At 40.4% G+C, this 23,971-nt stretch overlaps 1 protein-coding gene across 7 annotated transcripts in view; it reads right to left on the reverse strand.

Annotated features, from left to right (window-relative positions):
- sdk2b (sidekick cell adhesion molecule 2b) overlaps positions 1 to 23,971 on the reverse strand; it is a 292,041-nt gene that overhangs the window by 76,600 nt on the left and 191,470 nt on the right. For all 7 annotated transcript variants that reach the window (XM_085170970.1, XM_085170968.1, XM_085170966.1 and 4 more), the window contains exons 2-4: positions 18,015 to 18,174; positions 3,024 to 3,130; positions 696 to 843 (exon numbers count right to left, since the gene is read on the reverse strand). In XM_085170970.1, coding sequence (XP_085027096.1) covers positions 696 to 843; positions 3,024 to 3,130; positions 18,015 to 18,174 — 415 coding nt within the window. The remainder of the gene's footprint in view (positions 1 to 695; positions 844 to 3,023; positions 3,131 to 18,014; positions 18,175 to 23,971) is intronic.

The following is a 23,971-nucleotide window of genomic DNA, read 5'->3' on the forward strand; positions in this document are numbered from 1 at the left end:
CTCTGTCTCTCTTCCACAGCATGTCTTTATCCTGTCTTCCTTCTCTCACCCCAACCGGTCGCAGCAGATGGCCGCCCCTCCCTGAGCCTGGTTCTGCCGGAGGTTTCTTCCTGTTAAAAGGGAGTTTTTCCTTCCCACTGTCGCCAAAGTGCTTGCTCATAGGGGGTCATATGATTGTTGGGCTTTTCTCTGTATCTATGAAGCGCCTTGAGGCGACATTTGTTGTGATTTGGCGCTATATAAATAAAATTGAATTGAATTGAATTGAATTGTCAGACTATGATTTTGCTGTTGGTTGGCAAACAAAAACAACAAAATAAAGACAGACAATGAGCAACATTAAGAAAAAGATGTAGATAAGGAAATAGAAAAGGGTTTTCTTACAAAATTGAAAATAAAAGTGTAAGACGAGAGATATTCCATTGCACACACAGTGCTGAAAGCGTTTTGTCTTCAGCCCTTGTTCTGTAGAAGAAATTCAAGCTGTCCTTCAGCACAAAATCTAGCAAGATGAAAAACAAACAACAGGTAGGAACAGCTGCTCTCAAACTAAAGCCCTCAAACACCTTCAGGGACAAAGGAAAAAAAAAAGGAAAAAAAAGTATTTCTAGAGTCAAACAGAAAAGCCAAATAAGACACAAAAGGCCCAACGAACAAAAAAAAAAAAAGAAAAACAACAAGAGAAGAAAACTCACATGCGGCTGCTGGGTGGAATCTTGCGCCCGTCTCTGAACCAGGTGACTTGTGGCTGAGGGAAGCTGCGAATGCGTGGTGCTGGAATCACAGCACCCTCTCCCTGAGAGACTGACTGGGTACGTTCGCCTTCCTCAAAACTGCCCATAACTAAAGGAAAACACACAATACACAGACAAAAACAAGGGAAGCAAGAGAAAACAAGAGAGTGAGACTGACAGTCGCAGGAACAAATTACTCTTGCTTTCTTCTTCTTTGACTTTTGCTAACCACAGAGCTTTTGTCATCTGCTGTCTATTGTGAAATTTCACACTGAAGCTATTTGATGGACAGCAAAGTGTTGTTGCCATGGTTTCCATGGTACATCAAGCAAGGCTAGAAGGAACCGGCACGTAACGACTCACAGAGGGACATCGAGGGACGCTAAATTGACTAATATTCATATCCCGTATCCTCCTGTGTGGATGTATCAAAGGCAATCAATCTCGATCACGCACTAAATTTGTGCATTGCGCAACATAGTAGATGACCAGCTATGCCGCTTCTCTATTATCTCGTAATATATTTCATTTGTTAGAGTATTTTTTATTCATCCCTTGCCTCATTATATCTTAAAAGCTGACAAAACGCTGGACTAATATTACACCCCCCCCTCCACTCCCGATTTCTAATGGGAATTTATCAACTAGCTGTAAATTCATCTGTTGTGGGCTGTGAAATTCCCCTATGCTGTTACATTAGCAGATGCTGATTGTAAACCTTTACAGGACAACAGTAACAAGTAGACTTTATGTTTTCCTCCTCCAGCACAGTCTGAAACACAGTCGCAGCATTATTTTTCTCCAAAGATCACATATTTGCCTCCGTGATTTAAAGGGGAACAATAGGCAGAAATAAATAAAATGTTACATTGAAAACCCAATTATGACACATTTTGGAGATAATATCTCGGGAACATTCAGGGACGAAGGTGAGTCTGAACCGAGGATGCTGCGGTGGTTGTGAATCGATGGCAGACTTATTTTTTCCTCACTCTCTTTCAAGAGAATAAAAAAAGGTAATCTGGCTTTACGCTGCAGCTGTGGTGCTCAGCTTAAATGAAAATCTGGGAAGTGTGCAAATCCCCCGACTTTGATCTGCAGTTTCAGTGATGTGATGTCCTCCTCCCCTTCTTCCCTAATCTCTAATGCCTCTGCATGTTTCCCTTTCTCTGAGGTGTGTCTCTGTAATTCTAATTCTGCTGCCTCAATAGAATAGTTTCTAGAAAAAATCTCGCCATCTATCCTTCCTTCTTCCTTCTTCTCCCTCTCCCTCCCTTGTCCAGCTCATCCATTCCTTTTGCAGGTGTCCTTAATTCTCCTTTTTTTACTCTGCGTCACCATCCATACCACTTCATGAGCAACTGAGAGGGAAGAAGAGAATTATGGAAATGGGAAGTGTTGGGAATAAATAGGAACTGAAATAACAGCAGGGTGGCGGCCAAGAAATAAATAGAAAGCAGTGGTGGCCAGATGACAAAGTCAAGAGAGAGAGAGGAAGCCGAAACAACAAACAGAACCAGTGATGGACGCCACAAAAAGTCCGTCTGCTGGAGGAGAGGCTTCGGCAACAGCGTGTTTGCCAAATACGAGAGAAGTCGACCCGTGGGGCTCAATTTCCTATCACCCTCCCATTTCTTTCTCTTTAGTGGCTGGTTGAGTGCATCGACAGGTACAGCTGTACGTTACATCCATTCAAATGCGGCTGGAACACAGGGAAGTAAGTGAACCAGGCATACCCTAGTAAGGCACGATAATGGACAAGTTGTGTATATGGGAAGGGGGGGTGGGTCTGATGTGACAACACTCCAGACACCTCGGTGGCACGTCTAATAGCTCGTTAACAAGACGAGGGAGATGAGTGGCCTGAAAACGAATGTGAAAATTTGCAGAAACACTGTGCACGGGAGCTCTATTTTTGCCAAAGAAACAACAGATGTTGTTGACAAAGGAGAGAGAATGAAAAAAGCAGCGGTCATATTGAAATGAAGCAAAGTTAAAAAGAACCATGGCAACAATATCAATCTAATGAGAATGCTGAGTGGAACAGCTGTCTGGGATGATAACACTCTGAATGAGATGCAGGTAGATCTTTCACCCTGCCAGCATCTGTCCCTCCCTAGTCAGTCCTTGATACAAAGGCACCCAAAGATAGCGTGGGCCTACTGTGTACTAAACTGCCGCAGTTAAGCGCACACGCGGTCTCTCGCTTAAATCAGCATGTGTCTATTAGACAGCCGTTTATTCATTCGTTGGATCTGTGCTTCAGCTGCGTCCCGTGTTAATACTTACAGGCCACTTGTACTTCTGTGCGCCTCTGCAGAAGGGCTCCCACCCGATTTCTCACAATGCAGCGGTAAAAGCCAGCATGGGAGCGGTCCAGTGAAGGGATTAGGTACCTTTTAACAAGCACAGAAACACACGAGAAAAAGATTTAAAAACTTTTAAACTCTTAATAAACTAAAAAAAAACAAAAAACGAATTAAGACAAAAGTAGAATTCAAAGAAGTTTTTTAATTTATAGGCACGAACAAGCTGAGAAGCATCTGAGTGCGCACACACATTAAATACACAAACTTAAGACTATCTAATAGAAGAACAAGGGCATTGAGGACATCGCAGCTTAGCTGTTGTTTATTCCACCGATAATGATACTTGAGAGGCTAACCCAGCCATCACAGTGAAGCCATCCCTCACACACTTACTTAGACACAGGCACTAAGCTCAGACAGCAAACACCTGCATTAAAATGTCTTTTATGCAAACACACACACACACACACACACACACACACACACAGACAAACAGAACACACCCCTGGGACAAAGGTTGAAGCCTCATGTCTTCAGCAGCTGACATTCTCACGATGACCTTGACTTCGGTGTCCAGCTGTGATAGCAGTACTGCCTCGGTGCCAGGTGGCGGCAGAGTGACGTGTGCTTTTTGCAAGGATAGAAGTGTACACTTAGCACTGTCTTGCTCTATATTGTTCCTTCTCCCACATCTGATGACACAGCTATGGTAAAAGGATAATGAGTAAGTAAGGTGTCTAAGGTTTGGGCTTGAGAAAGGACTGCATTAAAACAGCCCCTGTTTTGTTGCAATTAGACTGCAAAGACACACCTAGAAATGACTTAAATGTCATTCTGTCAGACTCCGCTAGTGTCGTAAGGCCTCTTTTGGCATCAGTGCCTTGACTCACCACCTGCTGTAATTTCTGAAGCCAACAGATAATGCTCCTCTTTTAATGAGGAACAAAGTACGCATCTGGAAGTTGGTTCGGAAAAGGCTAGTCAGAAGTTGATGGTTTGTGTACTAATTTTTTATTTTCAAATTCATTTCCAAGTTAGATCATATCCTAACATTAACCCTGCAGGCTGAAAAACGCCGCTTAGCCAATGCGTTTCAATATAAAACCAAAAGGTCCTTTGAAAGCATTGATTTATGACAAGCTGGGAGTGAGAATGGGCAGTTTGATGAAGCCAAAAAGAGAAAACAATGACTTTCTGTTTATTCAACGCAGGTATAGACCTTTGCTTTTAAAAAGTTTCAAGCACATTGAACTTCTAATTGTGTTCTGTAGAACAAAAAGCTTGTAAATTGAGTTGTTAGGGTATCAATTGTTTACTAAATTGATTACCTGAAAGCTAATAGGTGAATATGTGGTATAGTGGTGGGCATCCCCAGTTTGAGACTAGGAGGAGACATAAATCCACCCTAAAAAGATGAGAAGACAGTGTACTCTTTCTGCTGGACAAATGAGAAGGTTCAGATAGGAAGGGCATCTGGCATAAAAAAAACAAAAAACTGTGCCAAATCAAATTTGGGGATCCATCTGCCATGGCAGCCCCTTGGGAAAATAAGGGAGCAGCCAAAAAAACCTTTCTCATTACTTGCAAAGTGATACTCGAGTGTGTGCGTGTGTCTTTTCAATATCTGGAAAACACCTGGCTACGTCTGTGAGAGAAAACTTCAATAGCACCAGGATACGAAATGGATTAGGGCAATTCATTTTAGAGATCAGGCACACCTCAAAACGGCAGGTATCAATGTCCTAAAACCTTCCAATAACTAAAAGAAATGACTGCACTGAGGGAGCTACAAGGAGCGGCCGGCTGTTAAAGTGGTTGCACGGACAGTCTCTAATGGCATGTTACATAGCAGCACAACATGCAGAAGTTGCAAGTTAGCCTACAGCCAGTTGCACATGTTTAACTTGAAAGTCACTCTAGCACAGCACACTCTTGTCAAAATAAATACTTGTAGGAGGTGAAACAGTTCCCACTAGGAGCATGTGTGACAGCAAAGCTGTCACATTCCTGCATGGTATGTGCTCAGAAATGCTTAGAGCACTGCCAGGCAGATTGTTTGAGAGTAACCTTTAGTAATGGTATGTACTGGTTTCTATAGTAACCACATGCAGTTTGTTTGAAAAGTTTTTTTGTGATTTAACCTTTTGTTTACACAGGGCTTTTTTGTCATGAATCAGTGTTTGGCGAGAACATAAGTGAGACTATTTGTTATAAAAAGAGCAATTTCATAGTTCAGAAGTGCATTCAACAAGCTGTTTGCAGTAAAGTTGGATGCTCGCAGAAGCAAAACTATAACTGCAAACAAAGCAGTTGTATTTTAGGGGCCATCAAAAGAATTATTCCCCTAAAAATGCTCTGTTACATATGCCTAATGGTACCTAAATATCTGAAAAGCACTCATCTGGTCTCTTCTGTAGTTGACTAAAAATGCATCAAGAGATTCAAAAGCACTGCAGAGAGCTCAAGGCTCAAGAGGAGAAACAAATAAATATCTATTTTCTAATAGTGTTTTTAAAGCAAGCGAACCAAAAATATACCCTCTTGCATTACACGCAGTACATAAATATTAGGGGTGCAACGATACTCGTATCGATATTGAACCGTTCGATACAGTGCTTTCGGTTCGGTACGCATATGTATCGAACAATACAACATTTTTAATTTATTTTATCAGCTTTCCTTCTGACGGTGCTGTCTGTGTTGAGCGCTCAGTGGATCTGCGCTCGACAGTGCAGCCTAGGCGGAGTAGTCGAACACAGATTCACTGAGCGCAGGGCAAGCTAGCGAGAGAGAAGTTAAGCTTGTTGCAACATGGCAAATTGAACCTCCCCCACCCTCATTCAGATCTGGCGTTTGGAACTATTTTGGTCTTCATGTGACGTATGACCCTGAAGGTAAGCTGTCATGGACTAAAGTAAAACAGTATGTCAGATGTGCCACGCAATGCTCAATTACATGAGTGGGAACTAGTGTGTTAGCGCAGTTAGCTCGTTAATGTGTTGACGCTGTCCAGCCCCACACACGGGGCAATCCGCGGTAGCTCGTTAACGGAGATTTGCCGTGTTGTGGCGTTAACCTCATATCAGATTAAGGCTGACAGCACTAGTGGGAACACAACGAATATGACTGTACATTTACCCGATAGCATCCTAGTGCAAAGACAAGTGGAAGCAGACAAAAACAACAAGCACGCATACAAACTTTACCCGAGTCATTTAGACAGCCGTTAGCACATGATTCTCCTTATGGGGACCTGATATGTTTACTATGCTGCTGAGAATATAGCCCAGAAGAAGCGTATAGTATAGCTTTTATTTTGGAAAGAGCCATTTCTCTGTAATAAACTCTCTTTTCCAAAGATGAGTGATTCCTCAATCAGATACAGGGCTCGCAAAATCGCTAGCCCGACGTCCCGGGGCTAGCGATTTTTCCAGTCGGGCTGCCCTGCTCTGCTCGTCGGCCTATCATAGGAAGGAAAAATATATGTCAATGCTTTTGCATTCTTTCGGAAATGTAGCTGGGTAATTATGTCATTGGCATCGATGAGCCACTGTCAATATGTGACATATTGAAATCGCGTTTGAATTTGCGCTTGTTTTTTGCTTTCACTTTGCAAGCGCGAACTGTGTATAGAGAGCGACAGCACTGATTGGTGAGTGATGATAATTTGCGCACCAATTCCTCTGACATCGTCTTATCAATCGTTAGCTTACTATGCAAACATGACAAGTGAAATCTCCCGCAGCTTAAACATGTGAGAGGTTGATCGCGCAGAGAATCGCTGAGCGTTATGTGAATGCGTGTGTAAAAGTAGCAGGATATATATTTTAGTTCTGCTGAGCCAAATAAGACAGGTCAGGGTGAAGACGTGACAGCCAAAGAAAAGCTTACCACAAAACGGAAAAGTTATGACAAATCAGACTATAAGGCAAAAAGAAAGTGCAGCTTTATGGTTTCATGGACAAAAGAATTTCTGTGGCTGCAATATGACGAGCTAAATAACCAGGGCTGCACATAAGTGGTCCGCAGGTGCGCATTCGCTGTCAAAATAAAAAACGTGCACAAGATATGAAGTTGCAACGCGTGTTTGCATACATAAGATTTTCTGGAGGAGGACAGACATTTGTTTAGAACTCTTAAAGATGTCGAAGAAGCTCCTTTAAGCAATTACTTTGGTGTTCCTCCACCTCCAAAGAAATGTCAGGAGTCCGAACCACAAAAGAAGCGGGTATTCTCGGAAAAGTGGTTGCAGGAGGTGAGCTGGCTTCAAACAAATGATGAACGCACAGAGAGGTGGTGCAGAATGTGCCGTGAAAATTTAATAAATGACAAATTAATAAAAAGGCATGAACATTTTTGTGTATCGAAAAAATATCGAACCGTGACACCAAAGTATCGAACCGAACCGAACCGTGAATTTTGTGTATCGTTGCACCCCTAATAAATATATTTAAAAAGTTTCCACATAGAAGTAGGCTAGAATATATTTTTTCAATTTGGTGAGTTTGATCAGGCCGACAATCAGACTTTAAAGTAGAAACAAGCATCTATTTTGCTTTAGGGTCATTCAGAACAATTTTACTTGATCTACACTGATCAAATATTCACATAGTGAGGAAAAACCAACACCCAAGAAGGAGCTGCTAGAGCAACTTTAGTGTGCTGTCAGTGTAATCTCTCTGAACTAAGTCTCTAATTTGGTGTTTTAAACATGGTGGTCGAGGACACCATCACTCATTCTCATTAGACGACTGAGTCGCATGCTTTGGAAAGTAGAATCTGCAACAGTTTTGCTTTTTCAAATCAGCTTTTTCTATGTCACCAGTCTCTCATGTATGTGTCAGAAAACTTAATTTCACACCACCTTTAACATGCAAGACAACAAATAAGCAGATAGCTGTTGATTTGCTGTTCCACATGAAAAGGAAGAATTAATGGATAGTGCGCTTAACTAGAAGAACATGGTGCTGTGCTCAGGATTCTGGTTTCTGCTAGTTGGATAAAAAACTCTGCATTCAAATCTCTGCATGTGAACTTCAAAAGACAAGGATGCCATTATCCTGTTGGACAAGGAATCTTCCTAAGTCCTCCATCGAACAGAGTAGAGATCTGTCAGCAACCACTTGGCAATCATTAGTCACAATATAAAAATGTGCATTTCTCCACTCATTGTGAGTGATTGCTGTGTCAAAGTAACAGGGGGTCATTGATTAGAAACTGGTCAATGTAACGATCGTTTGCTAGGAAAGACTATGTATTCTGCGACTGGTTGGGGAGCGACTGCTGAAGGTTGCTGGGCGTCCCAAGCACATGGCGCTTGTTTGTGTTGGTTGATGGCAGATTGTTGCGATAGCTAGAGGTTTGCATGGAACGAAACATGAAACTGAGTTTGCAGTGCAACCTAAACTGCAAATGGAAAACTTACCCCTTCAAAATAAAAGCAGCGACTTGCAACTACAACCAACACAATTCAAAAGATGCAGTTTTTACTTTGAAGATGAAAGTTCTTCATTTCCAGTTTGTGTCTCACTTTTTGAAGTTTCACTAACCACTCACTGTCTAGTTTGCTCTTTGAATCATCCCGATAGCTCGAAGAGGTCCAGAAAGCCGACTCTGTTCTTTAAATGTAGTGCTTTTGAAATTGATATAGTGCCGTAACAACAAATGGCTGGATGTGCTGGAAGGCTTTTAATATCTATAACAAAAAAAATGAAGTGGTATCAAACCTCATTACCAGCAGCGCCACTTGGGCCCGAAGGACTAAATGAGTTTTAGCCCAAAGTCTGTTAAGGCTTAATCAACTAATCAGTAGGCTCTATTAATGATGTGTGACTCCTTTCATATGTTCCATCAACTAAATGAATACAATTACGTATATATGCTATGCATAAATGGAAGGGAGAGGAGCTGAATAGATAATGGGAAGACTGTTACAAAAAAAGTGAGCTCGCTCAGTGGTTTGGAGAAGAAGAAGCAGATATCGAGCGAGAAATATCTGACAGGTGGTGTCGTTGCTTGAAGTTTAACCTCACTGAGGCCTAGAGAGAATTCACCCTAGAGCCAGAACCTTCAGGGTGACTTTAGTTAGTATTCTTTCACTTTCTCTCCCTCTCTTTCTCCCTCTTTCACTCTGTCCCTTATATAATGAATACAATTAACCTTTGCAGAGTTGTGCACGTTGGCAGCAGGTTGGGGGAGTCAGCGGGGGCTCGCTGTGTTGGACAGAGATTGATTGATGTTCCTGTGGTCAGCACACTCCGTCAGATCCCCTTTAATTAGCCCCACTCAGGAGAAATGATTAGTTGGAGGAGTGGCAGGGAGACGGATAGAGGGACATGAGAAAGAGGGGAGGACTTGGCATAAAGTGGGTTGGAGATGGAGGAAGGCAGAGAGAACAGAAGGGATGGAAGAATGAAAACAGGTTAGAGAGAGGGGGGGAAAAGATAAAGAGATGGCAGCAGATAACTGGAGAAACCATCATCTTTGATTGTAGGTGGCTGCAGTGCACTCTTTTTTAGAGCGTTCCCATAATAACATCATACCTTCACCAAGGTTAGCTCCAATAACATTCGACTTTAATTGCTAGTTAAACACTAGCATTATAAAACCTCATTCACACACTGCAAGGACACTGTAATTACAGCCTATCTTATCATAAAAGTAAATCATAATAAATTATAAAGCATCATAAATTTATTATGAGCTGGTAATGACACCAACATTTTTTCTCTACTAAACACTGCAATTAATTAGAAACCAGATCTGAAAGTGTGTGTGTTGTTGATGCTGTGTCACGTGATGCAAAGATCAGATTTGACTAAAAAACACGAAACGAAGCACGATGTGTGACCGCTCACTCATAATGAGCTCCCCCCTCATGTTACAGTTACAGCTAACAGAGAGGTCTTCAACCTCGTATAACAGTTTGATGTCACTTTACTTTTCTTAACGAGTTCACTTAACAGCAACACGGCATACTTCAACAGCTTGTATATTCAAAAGGGTAGCATACAAACAAAAGCAGTTGCAGTGGATAATTATTAGCTTTGACAGCCTAATTACTTATTTATTCAGGGGATCATGATGGACTGATGTGTGTCATTATTCTAATAGGATGATTATATGCTTATAGTGTGTTTACCGTGCGCTTGAAGTATCCATCACAGAAAGCGACACGTGAAAGCAACATTGACAGAAAATCAAAGATACTCGTTTATAGCTCTGAAATGCTCCGCCGCATGCGTAATGTCTCTGAAAAGAGATCAATACTCTTTGAGATCAACTATATATTTTTAAGGACATTCCATTTAAAGATGCACTGGATCATATAAGAAATGTTTTCTCGGTTAAATGGTTCTCAGTTTCTTCTTAATTCCTAACACATCCACTACATCACAGGTAACTGGGACTTCTCATTTAAGCTACCGGAAATAAATAGATTCTTTAGAGGTCCACAGAGGATAGCTTCTTCTGCTCTTTAGGATAACACAGAGGGATAAGTGTCCAAAGGAGACAGTATACTCAAACTAATACTATTTTAAGATCATTTTATCTTACAATTTCCACCCCATAATGTCTGAAAAAGCCAGTTTCCTTTTCTATGCATTCATCGAAGCTGTGAAATAGTTGCGAAGGCCAGAACATATTATGTTGCAAATATACGACAAACAAAAGCCTGCATACTTGTACAAAGGATGAAATTGGTAAAGGATACTGAAACATTCTTGAATTAAGAACTATTTATATCAGAACTTAAAAGACTACAATAGGAAAAATACTTTGTAAACTATATAAACATGATAAAGTGAGGCCACTTCCTGTTTAATGTGGAGATTCAGTGTAATTATTCGTATAACCTGATATCCTTGCACATCCATACAGTACAGTATGGACGTGCTTCTACAGTAGAGAAGCAGCCATACCAGCCAGCAGCACAGTGACACACACGCATGAACAAATGCTGTACATGTGCAAAATAAAACGGTGTCTTCTTCTTCTTCTCCTGTTGTCTCGCTTGCACTTGAGACTCACTCACTCTGCTCAGCCATAGAAAACAAGAAGTGAGTGCGTGCAAGGGAGGAGAGAGAAAGGTACAATCTATTGTATCTAGGGGCTGTGGCTGAGAATGCCAGAGAGATAGAAAATGGACATTTCTAGTTATAGCCAGAAATCCATTAAGGTCATCCAGAGAGAGATGCTGCCTGACTGTATTCGAGGCGCGCCCATCCCTAACATGATGGGATTCAAGTACTGACCTAAGGTACTGCAACTCTTTCTCCTTAGCACGGATAAAGGTTAGCCAAACATTAGCAAATAAACAAGGATAACAATGCGTTCAACCAATCAGCTTAATAATACATGTGGATTTATTTGACCTGTATATTGAAAAATTCAGTTATGTCTCACGCTGGTCAAGTCTGCATACTAATTCTTCTTTTTCTTATTGTTATTATTATATTTCATGATACTTTCATTTAATCCAGTGAAGTAGCTTTGGATTTTCTGTTTTGTTGTTTTGCTTTTATTTGATGTCTTTTATTCACTGGGCCTTAAAGCACAGAAATCCAAGCGTATAAAAGAAACTCATACAGATTAAGTAGAGAGTGGCACGGACCCGCTAAATAAAAACTATTTATTTAGATCTGATGTGACTCGCTAGAACAATTGCGTGTGACAATTGGAAAGAGCGACAGCAGAAGGAGCAAGGATATGTTGAATGTGTCAAAGAAAACAACACACTGGGGAAATGGGAAATGAAAATGACAGTGAGCGAATGGGCAAATTTGAATCTCAAGGTCTTATTATTTGCTGCTGTGCTTTATTCCTCGTGCAATTTCATTTTCCACATGCACACTTTGACCCACCTCTTGTTCTACATGCATACACATTTGTTTTGGCACATGGAGACCGGAACAAAAGGAATCTTCAATTTGTCTGATTTTCAACAGGGTTTTTTTCACATTTCCTGCTGTGATGGCCAAACCCGTGGCCACACTCTAAAGTCGGTAACTTTTGTATTTTCATTCTTCATTTGAACATAGTAATACATTTTAGTTACCAATAACTTTATTGATTGGTTTGGATACATTTGTTCTATTTGTAAGCGTGCACATTTATTTTACTTATGTATCCATACTACTTCATTTCTTTGCTTTCTGACTAACCTTTGTCTTTTTATTTCTTACCTGCCATTATCCCTCGGAGTTGCTGGACAAAAGATGGTAGCCAAGGTTTGAAACCATTAAATACAAAGAGGGATAATTGGACCACACCACCACTTCCTGCTGAAGGGGAGAATGTGTGTTTTCTTTACTTTAAAAACAAAGTATTTGTATTTAATTACCGTAATTGTCGGGCTATAAGCCGCTACTTTTTGCACAAGCTTTGAACCCTGCGGCTTTTAGTCAGGTGCGGCTTTTCTATGGATTGTCCATGATTTTTGTCATATCGTAAGACGATTTGTTTTGTTTGTTCCGCTGTTGTACGGCACTACGTTGCCTGGCGGGAGGGCATGTGATCAGACACATAGTATCGGGGTTCAAGAGTGGTATGTTGGTCACATGTCCATCCGCCAGGCAACATAGTGCCGTACAAGTAGCGCGAAAAACAAACTTCAAAGTAGCGCTACGCATTCAGCGGGAGGCGTGGATGACGAGTGGTGATAAACTTGCAATAAGCAAGTTATGCTCAACTCCACCGGTGGAATCTGACAGCGTGGAAAAGTGTGAAAACATCCATGATCACCAATGAATTTCGAAGGGCTGGACCCCTGCTGAGGGTGTTCGACTCTGACACTGACAACGAGGATTTGTTTGGTTTTGAAAGTGACAACGAAGGAGAGAAGCTGAGAGTGGATGACGTAGCCATCCTGAGCCTGTTCGTTTCCGACACTGGAGAAGAGGACTTTGGTGGTTTTAGTGTGCAGGAAGAAGAGAAAGATGGTGGTGAATGACTGACTTTTCTTCTTGTTAAAGCCGTGTCACTGCACCTGAGCCTAAAAGGTAGTCCGAATCTATTTTTCTGGTGTGCTGTAGGTTATTGTTATGTACTACATTTGTTACTCATTTATGAAGCACAGTACATGTTTTGTACTTGTATTTACCGCTACTTGTGCATATACCTAAAAAGTTATGCAAATATGTACCCATAACTTGTTTTTCAAAATATTAATAAAAGGGGTGTGTCTCCAAACAGCCATCTCTTTCCTGACAATTCCCTTGGTGCATATTCTCTTACGTATGATAAGTCAACATTGTTTTAGGTCTGTTATGTTTGTTTGTAGCAGTCATTTGGTTCGTTAAGTTTGCAGTTATTGCCTGAGTTCTGTTTTGTTTCTTTGTCCTCTTTTATGAGCTCAACATTTATTAGGCTTGTAAATATAATTTTTGGGGGTTAAATAAATGGAAACTATATTTTTCGATAAATTGCTGTTTAATGAAAGTGAAAAGGCAGAGCACACACAAACCATGACTTGGATCCTACTCTTGTGTCTGTTATATATGTACTCATTACAGAAACAAATAAAAACAATTTTAATAATTACCACCGCTGTTAATTTAGGGCAGCTGTCGTATGAACCTCTCATTGGGTGGTGGTCACTGTAGCTGGAGACAGATGGCACATTCCCAACAGGACAGTAAACTGACACGCTTTATCTGGTCTTAAGTTTGGATATAATTTATTCAATAACTCAATAACTAATCTTAGGCACAATGATGTTTGTGGCTTCCTCTAAATATTTGTTGGTGTGTGAAGAAAATGCATTTTTTTACCACCAGCTTTTCCTTCATCTTCATCCAGTTGGCATGCTTGTCATCTCTTCTCGCTTTTCCCCCAGACATTGAAAAACATTGTACTGAACTTGTTTTAATTTGTTCAGAGCTAACATGAAATGATATCTGCTTAAATGAGAAAAAATGTGGATGCTTAGTGGTATTTCATCTATGTATGGATTAAAGTAAGACAAGACAAACAAAGGGAATGGAGGAGAGCCCAGTGTGAAGTGTGAAGAGGGGCGTCTGGGTGAGGGTTGAGTTTTTAGGAAATACGTAAATGCAGCATTTAAAAATCTGCACATATCTGTCTACATCTAACTTCCGGCACATTCTTGATTTGCCAAAAACACGAATATACAATATTACCGTCCCATTTCTGAAGGCGCACCCACATTTTACAAAGATGAATCATTACTGCAGAGAGTGAAGTGACATTCTATCAAGCTAGCTGTCAAACGCTAATCTCATTTTCTATTTATTCTTTTCTTTCCTGATTGTGAAATGCCAGATTTGAAGAGCAAAGCACCTATTATGCAGAAGATCATAGAGATGAAAAGTCAATCAACACGAACTCGTCACGCTGCGACTGCGATGTCTTTCGCACCATTTTTTATGTATTTATTTGTTTCATATTTTGTGGTGAGGGAGTCTTGATTAGACATATCCATGCCCTCGTTTGTGCCCGTACAGAGGTTTCTCCTGGAGATCTGTGGTTGAAGATTACAGTCATTTACTCTTAGTTTTCTGCCTTTTCCTTTGGATTCACAGATTTCTCTGCTCATTTACTGATGCAGTTGTAATTTGAAATGTTATTCTTAAAGTTTTTAACCATTTGCCCGATCTTTCAGAAAAACAACGTATCCTCTCTGGAATGCTATTTTCAAATTATTATAACTGAAACAAACAACTACTATGTTCCCTTCTGCCTTTGTAAAACCCTTTAAGACTTAATTATTTACTTTTGTCTTTCAATCTAATTACAACAAGAAGCAAAAGTTTACTATTCTCAGAAGCAGAGGCCACACTCCACCAACCCAGCCAAGAACCAATTGACAAACAAAAATGCCTCTTGAGGGCCGATTAATAATTAACTCTCTTAATTAAGTTTCTAGGTTAATTGGCAGCAAAACGACTGGTGGAGTGCCAGGTAATCACCCCTGAGGTTTGGGTCACGTGACAGGAAGCTGTGGTGCTATTCTGTGTATTTATAGATCTATTGATTTGCTGAAGCATTGTGTGCGGGAGACTTATCTGCCTAATAGGATCAAAAATTCTTAATTGTATTGGATATAATCTTCATCCTTCCTAAGTTCAATTGTAATCTGGTGATAAGGCTATTAAATGATTTTTTTTAGGGACAAAGAAAGCAGCACGCGAGCCAGAATGTGTGAATATCTGTGTGCGGCAATTGGATATTGTATAGATGACGTTTCTGTCATGTGGCATTTGTCAGTGCTGATCCTGGTCTCTCTAAAAGTCAGCCACTTGCTTAACTCATCCACGCACACACCTACATGTTGAATTATAATGCTCACGCAGAGTTTGCAGCATTGATTGGTTGCCAGAGGACACAAGGTCAAGTCACATGGTGTCAATATTTAAAGCAGCGCCCAGCACTGGGAACCTCTACCATAACCTCATTAATATGGGGGTCTGTTCTGCTGAAATACTCTGCTGGCGGAAAGAAAGGCCGACTTGAGGGATAAGGAGGAGTGCGTACCGACATATAAACAACACGAGCGCTACGGTTTTGCATTAAGAGAGCTACTGATATATATGAGGAAATTATACGATGGACACAAAACCTCAAGAAAAAGGCATGCGTACTTAAAACTAACATCCACAAACTCTTGCAATCATATAGCAGGGCACTCGGTCTTCAGTTAAAATGGTATTTAGATTTTTTAAGTACCAGCTACTCATATGGACTCTAGATCTTTATAAAGGTCCTTTTGTTGTTTGCATGTTGCATTTAGCCTATGCAAGCTTCATGTTCTTTTTCGCAGTGTACTTTATTTTATTACTAGCAGGACGTTGGTAAAGCAAAGATGCAGCAATTTGAGGGTATTTTTGATTAGCTTCTGGTTTATATCTATTTGTAAAGCCAAACAATCCTGAATGGGATAATTGCATGGCTTTAACAGTCCTTTTATATGATATACACACTCACATACACATAACCTTGTCCAGCCTTGTGCCTGAGTACTTGTTTAATCACCCATAGCGTCACTCAATCACTCTCCCAATAACACAGTCAAAGTGGCCCAAAGCGTCCAACAGCAGTGGTTTTCTCAGGTACAGTCCATTCTCATCAATTCCTCCAGCAGCTGTGTGTCTCACTTCTGCCCTTCCTGCTCTGCTGTTCTCACTCTGGTCTTATCTGTCTCCAGAGATTATACCAAGAAAGCGTTTCCATCAACAACCCCGATGTTGCTTCTATGTTCGGCCACTGTTGTTTTCACATTTGTTCTCTTTTTCACATGTGAACACAACGGTTCTGCTAAGATCTGCTGCGCGTCAGCAAGCTTTCTATCAATCGTCCGGCGCTTCATTTGTACTGCTGTCTGCACACATACATGTACATGCGCACGGAAACCCTCAGTGAAGGCACACTGCTGTCTGAGATAAGAGCAATGTTTGCCTCGTGATTGGGATCTTCCAGTTACCATTAAAGACGGTTTATCTCCTGCGCTAACCCTCATTCACGTCTTTCGCTTGTTTGCAGCCTCTCCAGAGAGAGAGAGACAGAGAGTGATGGAGGTCACGGAGGCACGAGGGAGAAGGGGGGGGGGGGGGGGAGAGAGAGAGAGAGAGAGAGAGAGAGAGGCAATAAAAGAAAAGAAGCAAGAATAAGCCATTTCTTTATTTATAATGCACTAATGTTTGATGGATTATGACCAGGATTAATTAAAAATGCACATGCAGAGTACCACACTGCCCTACTGAATTTGAGAATTACTACGGCAGTAGTGGAAATGAAATAAAGATTTGCTTTTAGAGCCATAATATTACACTGATTCAATTTAAATATAAAATAAATTTGATTTTAAAAAAATATTTTCATCAAACAAGCATTAAACACCTATCTAACTGGAATAGCGTGCAGAAGATGTTCTTACATAGCCCATGCTTCTTCTCTGTAGCATCAGAATAATTCATCAAAAAATATAAGTAAGGCTACCTGTGGCTACAAGACCAGGTCCCTTTGAAGGATTTTTTTTTTAGGTCAAATTCAAACCATCCTTCAAGCAAGAGAGTTCAAGTATTGTGGGATTTTATTCACGAGTGGTGGGAAGACTGAGCGTGAGCTTGACTCGGAGATTAGTGTGGCGTCAGCGATAATGCAGGCATTGTACCGGACTGTCGTGGTGAGGAGAAAGCAGAGCTGAAAGGTGCAGCTTTTGATTTACCAGTCCATCTACATCCCGACCCTCACCTGTGCTCATGAAAAATGGGTAACAACTGAAAAACTAGTAGTCGAAATCCAGTTCCAAGGAGGAACTACAAAGTCTGTCTGGGGAGAAGGACATCTGGAATAACCTGCTTAACGTGCTGACACTGTGAAATGACTTCGGATAAGGTCTCAGTCACACTGACCTAGAGGACGATCGACAACCTTTGTATTTACCAGCCAGTTGGAGCTGGTTGTCAGAGGTGAAACGAGTTTGTAAAGAGGGTGCTGCACCAAAAACCTTCCTGTACTCACCTGTAGTTTTCATGGAAGATGCCAACTTGTCTGCAAACACTTGCCATTTATACTCTGAGAAACTGTGAAAAGTTCACTGCAAACTGGAATTGGACATTGTTTGCTTTCACGGTAAAAGTTACAACCTTTTGAAAAGTTGTGCCCGACTGCTGCAACCAGCACATTTTACTTTTAGTGCAAACAGACTCCACAATTTTGTCACAATTTTTCACAGTTTCACTTCCTCTTGGTGTGTACTCAAACTCAAACCTCAAAGGAGGTTTTCAATGCAACACCGTGCACCTCTTTCCAATCAATTTCACGCTAGCGTGAATTAGCGACCAGTGGCTACCAGGGGTCAATGACTAATCTCTGCTCCTGATTGAATGGGACTTTCATAGTTAATCTCTTACAGTAGGCCTGTAGCTAATGGCAAAAAGGTAAATACTAATCCTAATTTCACCAAATATATACATGACTAGTCAGTTACAGTTCATCAGCCTGTGCTCACCTGTACTCCAGTGAAAAGCGTGTTAATTCTGTGCTATTGTGGATCCATTTAAACTCTAGTGGCCAGCTTCCCTCAGCCATGCAGGTCAGCACCAGCCTGTTACGTTCCAGATGGAGCTGGCTACGCACTGGCTCAGTCTTGAAGTAGGGAGGCACGTCATCTGTAAAGACAAATGTTTGGAATTAAAGTCTTACCAGACCAGTTAATGGAAAACAGTGAACAATGCAAACTCTTAAATGTCACACACACACAAATACATGGACAAAAGAATGTCAGGAAAACTGAGTTCTTTAGATAAGATTGAAGGAATCACATTAACTTTGATAATGTAAGCACAGACGAGAAGCAAGCACAGAGTCCTCGGAAACTTTTCAAATACACTTAAACGGGGAGCCAAATGTAACTGATGCTTACATCTCTCTGACTGTTACGGATTGTCTGTGGTCAGATGCTGGGATCTCATTTAAGACAAAGTAAACTGTGTTGCATTTATTTATCACTGGCATCTAAACACACTCCAGATGGAAAACCCTCTGTGAATGTGTCCCATTCGGAGCTACCTAATCTGATACGATGCACTGTCGTCTGCTGTGGGTGATTTTGACTTACTCTTAATGTCTCAGAGAAGTCTGACTAACCGCGAAGAAGAAGCAAAAGCATCAAGTCATGAAGGATTGATGCTGCATCTCCTGCTCTGTGCACTTGTGTGTCAGTAGCTCATTGGCACAGTGCAGTACCTTCCTCCGAGCTAGACAGAGCAGACAGGAGAGGAGTAAAGCCAAGGAGGAGGCATGAAATCCTTTCATCATTTGTTCGCCTCCACTCTGTATCGCTCTGTTTTTCGCTCCTTCTGTGTTTCCTGAACACGCTCTGTTGAGTGTGACGGAATGGATTGAGGAAGACCGGCGAGAAGCTCTCTGTAGGGTGGTGCCCATAGTGAACGTCGCAATAGACACACAGTGATTTTTATATCTCAATCAAGAAGCTGCACAGCAAAACTGTCAAGGTCTCTCGTGGCTCTAATATCTCACCCTTAATAAATGATGCAAAAATGGACCGCTTACTTGATGATCATTGTAAATATAGAACACATTAATTGGATGGTTGGATAATATAATTATCAAATTGACTGATAATCAGGCATTGAAATTAAACTGTCAAAATGATCTATAGCGCTGATATTTTGTTCCTCTATTCTGGCTCGACAAATCCACTGGAGGTAGACTGATAAGAGTGAAGGAATGGCGAGAAAAATAGGGGATGAAAGTCAAACAGTGGAAGCCTAAAGATGATTTACAGGCATTTCACTTAAAATTACAGACTTAGATTAACTACTAAAGATTCTTCTTCATACTAAATGTATGTATGTTACAGTAGCTGATCATGGAGGAACATAATATAGTTTGCATTTGCTTCTAGTTTTTTTTTTTTTGTTCCTATATTCACAGATAAAAGTTGAGTGGAACCTTTACAGGAGCCCTTACAGTAAAATGCAGATGAACAGATGAACAGCGCTGCTAAAAACAAACTTCTGTCCACAAGATCAAAACTTCCGGCAGTGCAGTATAGCCTGAAATCCAGACTACAGACCAAAGCTGCTGTGATACATGTAGAATCTGGATTAGCAATTTATTGTCCTTCACAAAAAAAACTGCTTATTTTACTCATCATAAATAGATTTCCAGACCTTCAAGGTTTTTCTTTGTTTTTCAAGGTTCTTAATTTGTTTTAAACACATAGATCACATCAAAATTCAAAATGAGAAATTTCACAAGTTTGAAACATCTAACTGTTCTTGGGGTAACTCTTCGTCCTTGTCCTCTGATTGCTGTATTTGGGATTCCTGTTCGCTCACTTACACTTGATTCCACACAAAAGAATATTATATACTTCACATCCCTATTAGCGAGATGTCTAATATTGTTGCATTGGAAGTCTGTTAAGTATCCTACTATTACCCGGTGGCTTAAAGATGTCATGTTTTTCTTAAAACTTGAAAAAATTAAATATACATTGAGAGGTTGCACAGCCAAATTTTTTTCACAAGTGGCAACCCATTATCTCTTATTTTGCTAGTCTAGAGGTATTGCCTGTTTAAATGTACTTCTGTTACTGTTATATTCCTCTAATATGTTTGATGGTTGTGTTGATCTGTGTGGGACTGGGGGGGGGGGGGGTGTCTTTGTTTTAGAATGCGTTGTTTTTTTTTCATATATATATATATAAGTTTATTTACTTAGGAAAATGAAGAAAGGTTGATTGTATTTTGGTAACTGCAAGTACTGTTGTTTTCTTTTTTCAATAAAAATATTTTCAAAAAAAAAAAGTTTGAAACATCTGAAACTGTTGTCTTTAAACTACCCGATACAACATTTAATTAATTTACAACTTGATTAATGATTACGTCACAATTTTTATTAAGCACTTCACACAGTGTCCCAACAGGTTGGCATATCCTAAAAATATCAGAGAGTCAAATAAGCACCTTATTTATTTTACTGTATTTTAGCTGTAGGAGCTCATGAATGCGCAGCCACGTGTATTCTACAGACAAGTTACGAAAGAGTCAGATGACTAATCATGTCATTCCAGAGAAATATAAAGCAGATTTAATTACTATGTTAAATTATGTTGAAGAACTTTCTGAAATACCTCGGTCGTCAAGAACCAAGGTGATAGACTGAGGCGGATACAAAGTTACATAACGAAGAACATCAAGAAAAATGATAAGGGAATGAATGGTAGTTGTTGGAAGTTCAAAAGTGCAAAAACACACTTCAGTGATTCAATAATGAATATTCATAAATTCTCGATGCATATTTATCAACAGCTTTTGGTTTGACTTCTCACTTGATAACCTGAGTATTGTGCTAAGGCTGACATGCATAAATATTTATAACACATATAAGAAGACTCAGCGAGCTAACACACAGCATTTATCTGCTAAATTCGACTCACATCACCACTGAGCATTTTCAGGAGCGAGCCTTTTCCGTTCTGTTAAAATCTGATCCCTTAATCTAGTCAAACACGAAGAAAACCACCATACAGCAGGGGCACAAAAAGTTCAGTCAAACCACAGACACAGCTAACAGGAAGTCACACTGTGAAGTCTTTGTCAGTGTAAAGACAGAACACACAATGAACGAAAAGAAAAATGAACACTTAGGTTAAGTGATATAAGACAAAAAATGAGTGAATGATCTATAAGCGATGAGGATGGCAGACAGAGGGCTTAGCAGATGCAAATGTAATGAGATAAAATGTAAAATAGACTCTAAGCTGCCTTTAGAGTTGGAGTGCCAGGGCCTCTCCAGTGTGGGTTAATGCTACGCCTGGCACTGGAGGAGATAGTTTGAGAATGAGGGTGATTGAGACATACAATAGTTATTTGAGATGGCCGAGACTAATCGTTCCCTCGCGATGCACGCTTTGCTTTTATCTTCGAGGGACAGATAAAAAGAGCATGAGGTGAGAGGAAGCAGTGGAGTGGGGAAAGAGACAAGAGGAAGCAATGCCGTGAAAAAGAAGGAAGAAGGGGGGTGGGGGGGGCACATGCAAATGAAAGGCAAGCACTGTATCACGCAGAAACACATATCCATTCAAGCACAGGGCAGTGTGAGGCCAAAGAAAACACCGATCACTGATGATATCTCCAGTAGCTCCTCTCATTAGGACGTCCGTAAGAGCTCATCAGTGTTATCTAACAGTACAATCAGCACATGCAGTGCCAAAGCACTCTAGGAGTATAATAACTTAGGCCCAGAAGTAATTAATAATTTTTTGTTAACAATTAGTAATCAAAACATTGCATACAACATGACCCCATGTAAAAAAAATCAACAAATAAAAAAAAAATGTTTTATGTTAATAAGAACTGAACCGGTGTTTTGGTGGGTCTCCAGGCTTAAATGTGGAGAGCAAATAAAGGTCGATTGTATTTCTCAATAAAACACACAAATGCCATCTATAATAAAAACAGTCCTGTCTTAAAAATGGATATCTTTCTCATATGAATATGAAACGTGTTTTAATTGTGCTTTCTGCATAATAATTACAACAAAAGTGGGATCACGAGGGGAATAATGTAATAAGCAATACACGGCTCATATCTTTTTGAGTAGAAAGCAGGAATGCAGTCCTTCCCTACCGGTGACCCGTAGCATTACCAACAGATTGATGCACAATTAACCCATATGGGAATCTGTGCTTCCTGTGCACATGGCTGGTTATACATTCTTTATGCTGACAGCACTTTAGCAACATGGAGTAACTCTAGCAACAATTTCCTGACACTTTAATACGGTAAACACTTACATGTGACAGGATTTAATGATGCTTTTTAAAATAATAATCAATGCTTTTTCTCAGAGGAAATGATTTTCACACAACTACAGGAAGTATAAATGTGCAGCATGCTGCTATCACTTTGTGAGACAAAGATGAGAACTGAAGTATCGAGATTTTAATGACATACCACCCACTTGAGATCTTGCTGTTACAGTTCATACTGTACACAGTTATTAGCGCAGATAAAAAGGCTTAGAAAACACATTGGATGCTCTGTCTCATGCCACCAGTGAGCTCTCATACACTTCCAATTAGTGTGAACAGTGCTACAAATGAACTCGCAGACAGACCCAACTTAAGTTTCCACTATTCGACTGCATGCTTCCTGTAAAATACAAAGGATTACTGGGTGTTAGAGTCCCCCTCGTTTGCATACAGCAAAGTCCATGCCAGGAGATGCTCCCTGGGGCCATGCCAGCTCAAAGCACTGTGTGTGTGTGTATATAATTGTGTGTGCATGCAAAGGTGAAGGGTAGTGTGTCAAATGCGGACTCAAAACCGAGTCTGCAGCACAGTCAATTAAATCGGCTCTCTCATTAATGAAAACGTTGCCAGGTACAAATGCCTGCCCTGGGGTGAGAATTCATAATTTAGGAGAACTCATATTATTAAATTTTAAAAACAAGACCTATAGTCAGGAATATTTCTCCTATTTCACTCCAAATACCTTTGGCTAGCTTAAAAAGGTCAAAACACCATTTTAAGTCGGTTTATTTATAAGGCACATAAAATAAAGGTGCTTTGTGGAGCAATGTGAAATACCGGACATGATTTAAACGGGCATAAATAAGAAGTAAGTGAATTAATAAGACCATCGACCATCTGATTACATCAGAAAACAAGATTTTGTGAATTTATGCTGCACATGTAACATCTAATTTTTTAAAGAGCAGTCTGTAGGTGCTAATGCCACACGTATAAAACATCATTTAAAATACTTTACTTATACATAATGCATAACATGTATGAAAATATTCTGAAGATTGTAATTGCGACACAAACATATTCTTTCCGCACAAGTCTGCAACTTTTAAACTTTATCTGTTCACTGTTGCTTTCTGGCAATGTGATTTCTTTTTTCCAGATCACTGACGCACTCGCCTTCAGCATAATGAGTCTATGACCTCAGGCAGAGTTCCTTTTGGATCATTATTATTATTATTATTTCAAACGGCGGTGAAATACGCACTGAAATAAAGGTAAAGCAGGTACCTGTGTCCGTTTTCAAGGAAAAATATCCCCGTGAAAGCACATCATTTGAATAGATGCAAGTGCGTGTCAATACAGCTCAGCGGCTTTACAGATGACATTTATTTTTTCAGATTTTTTTGTGGCCAGTGCAAAACGGAGCAGTGAATTTCCACAGATAACGAAGTACTTTCCAGCTCCCAGAAGGCTGTGGTGCTGCAGTGGCAGCCATGAGTAGCAACCTCCCTCCTAGCTCAATCCTCAGGGGCTCAACGTTGCCGGACACAGCATACATATTTCAGCTGCAGCCTGGGGGCCCCACACATGGAGACAAACTCATGCACTCACGCACAGGTGCTTGATTATAGCTTTTACAGTCCATTTTCATAAACCTACTGCTACACATCGATTTATAATGT

This window comes from Neolamprologus multifasciatus, chromosome 8 (genome assembly GCF_963576455.1).
Source record: "Neolamprologus multifasciatus chromosome 8, fNeoMul1.2, whole genome shotgun sequence".
NCBI lineage: Eukaryota > Metazoa > Chordata > Actinopteri > Cichliformes > Cichlidae > Neolamprologus > Neolamprologus multifasciatus.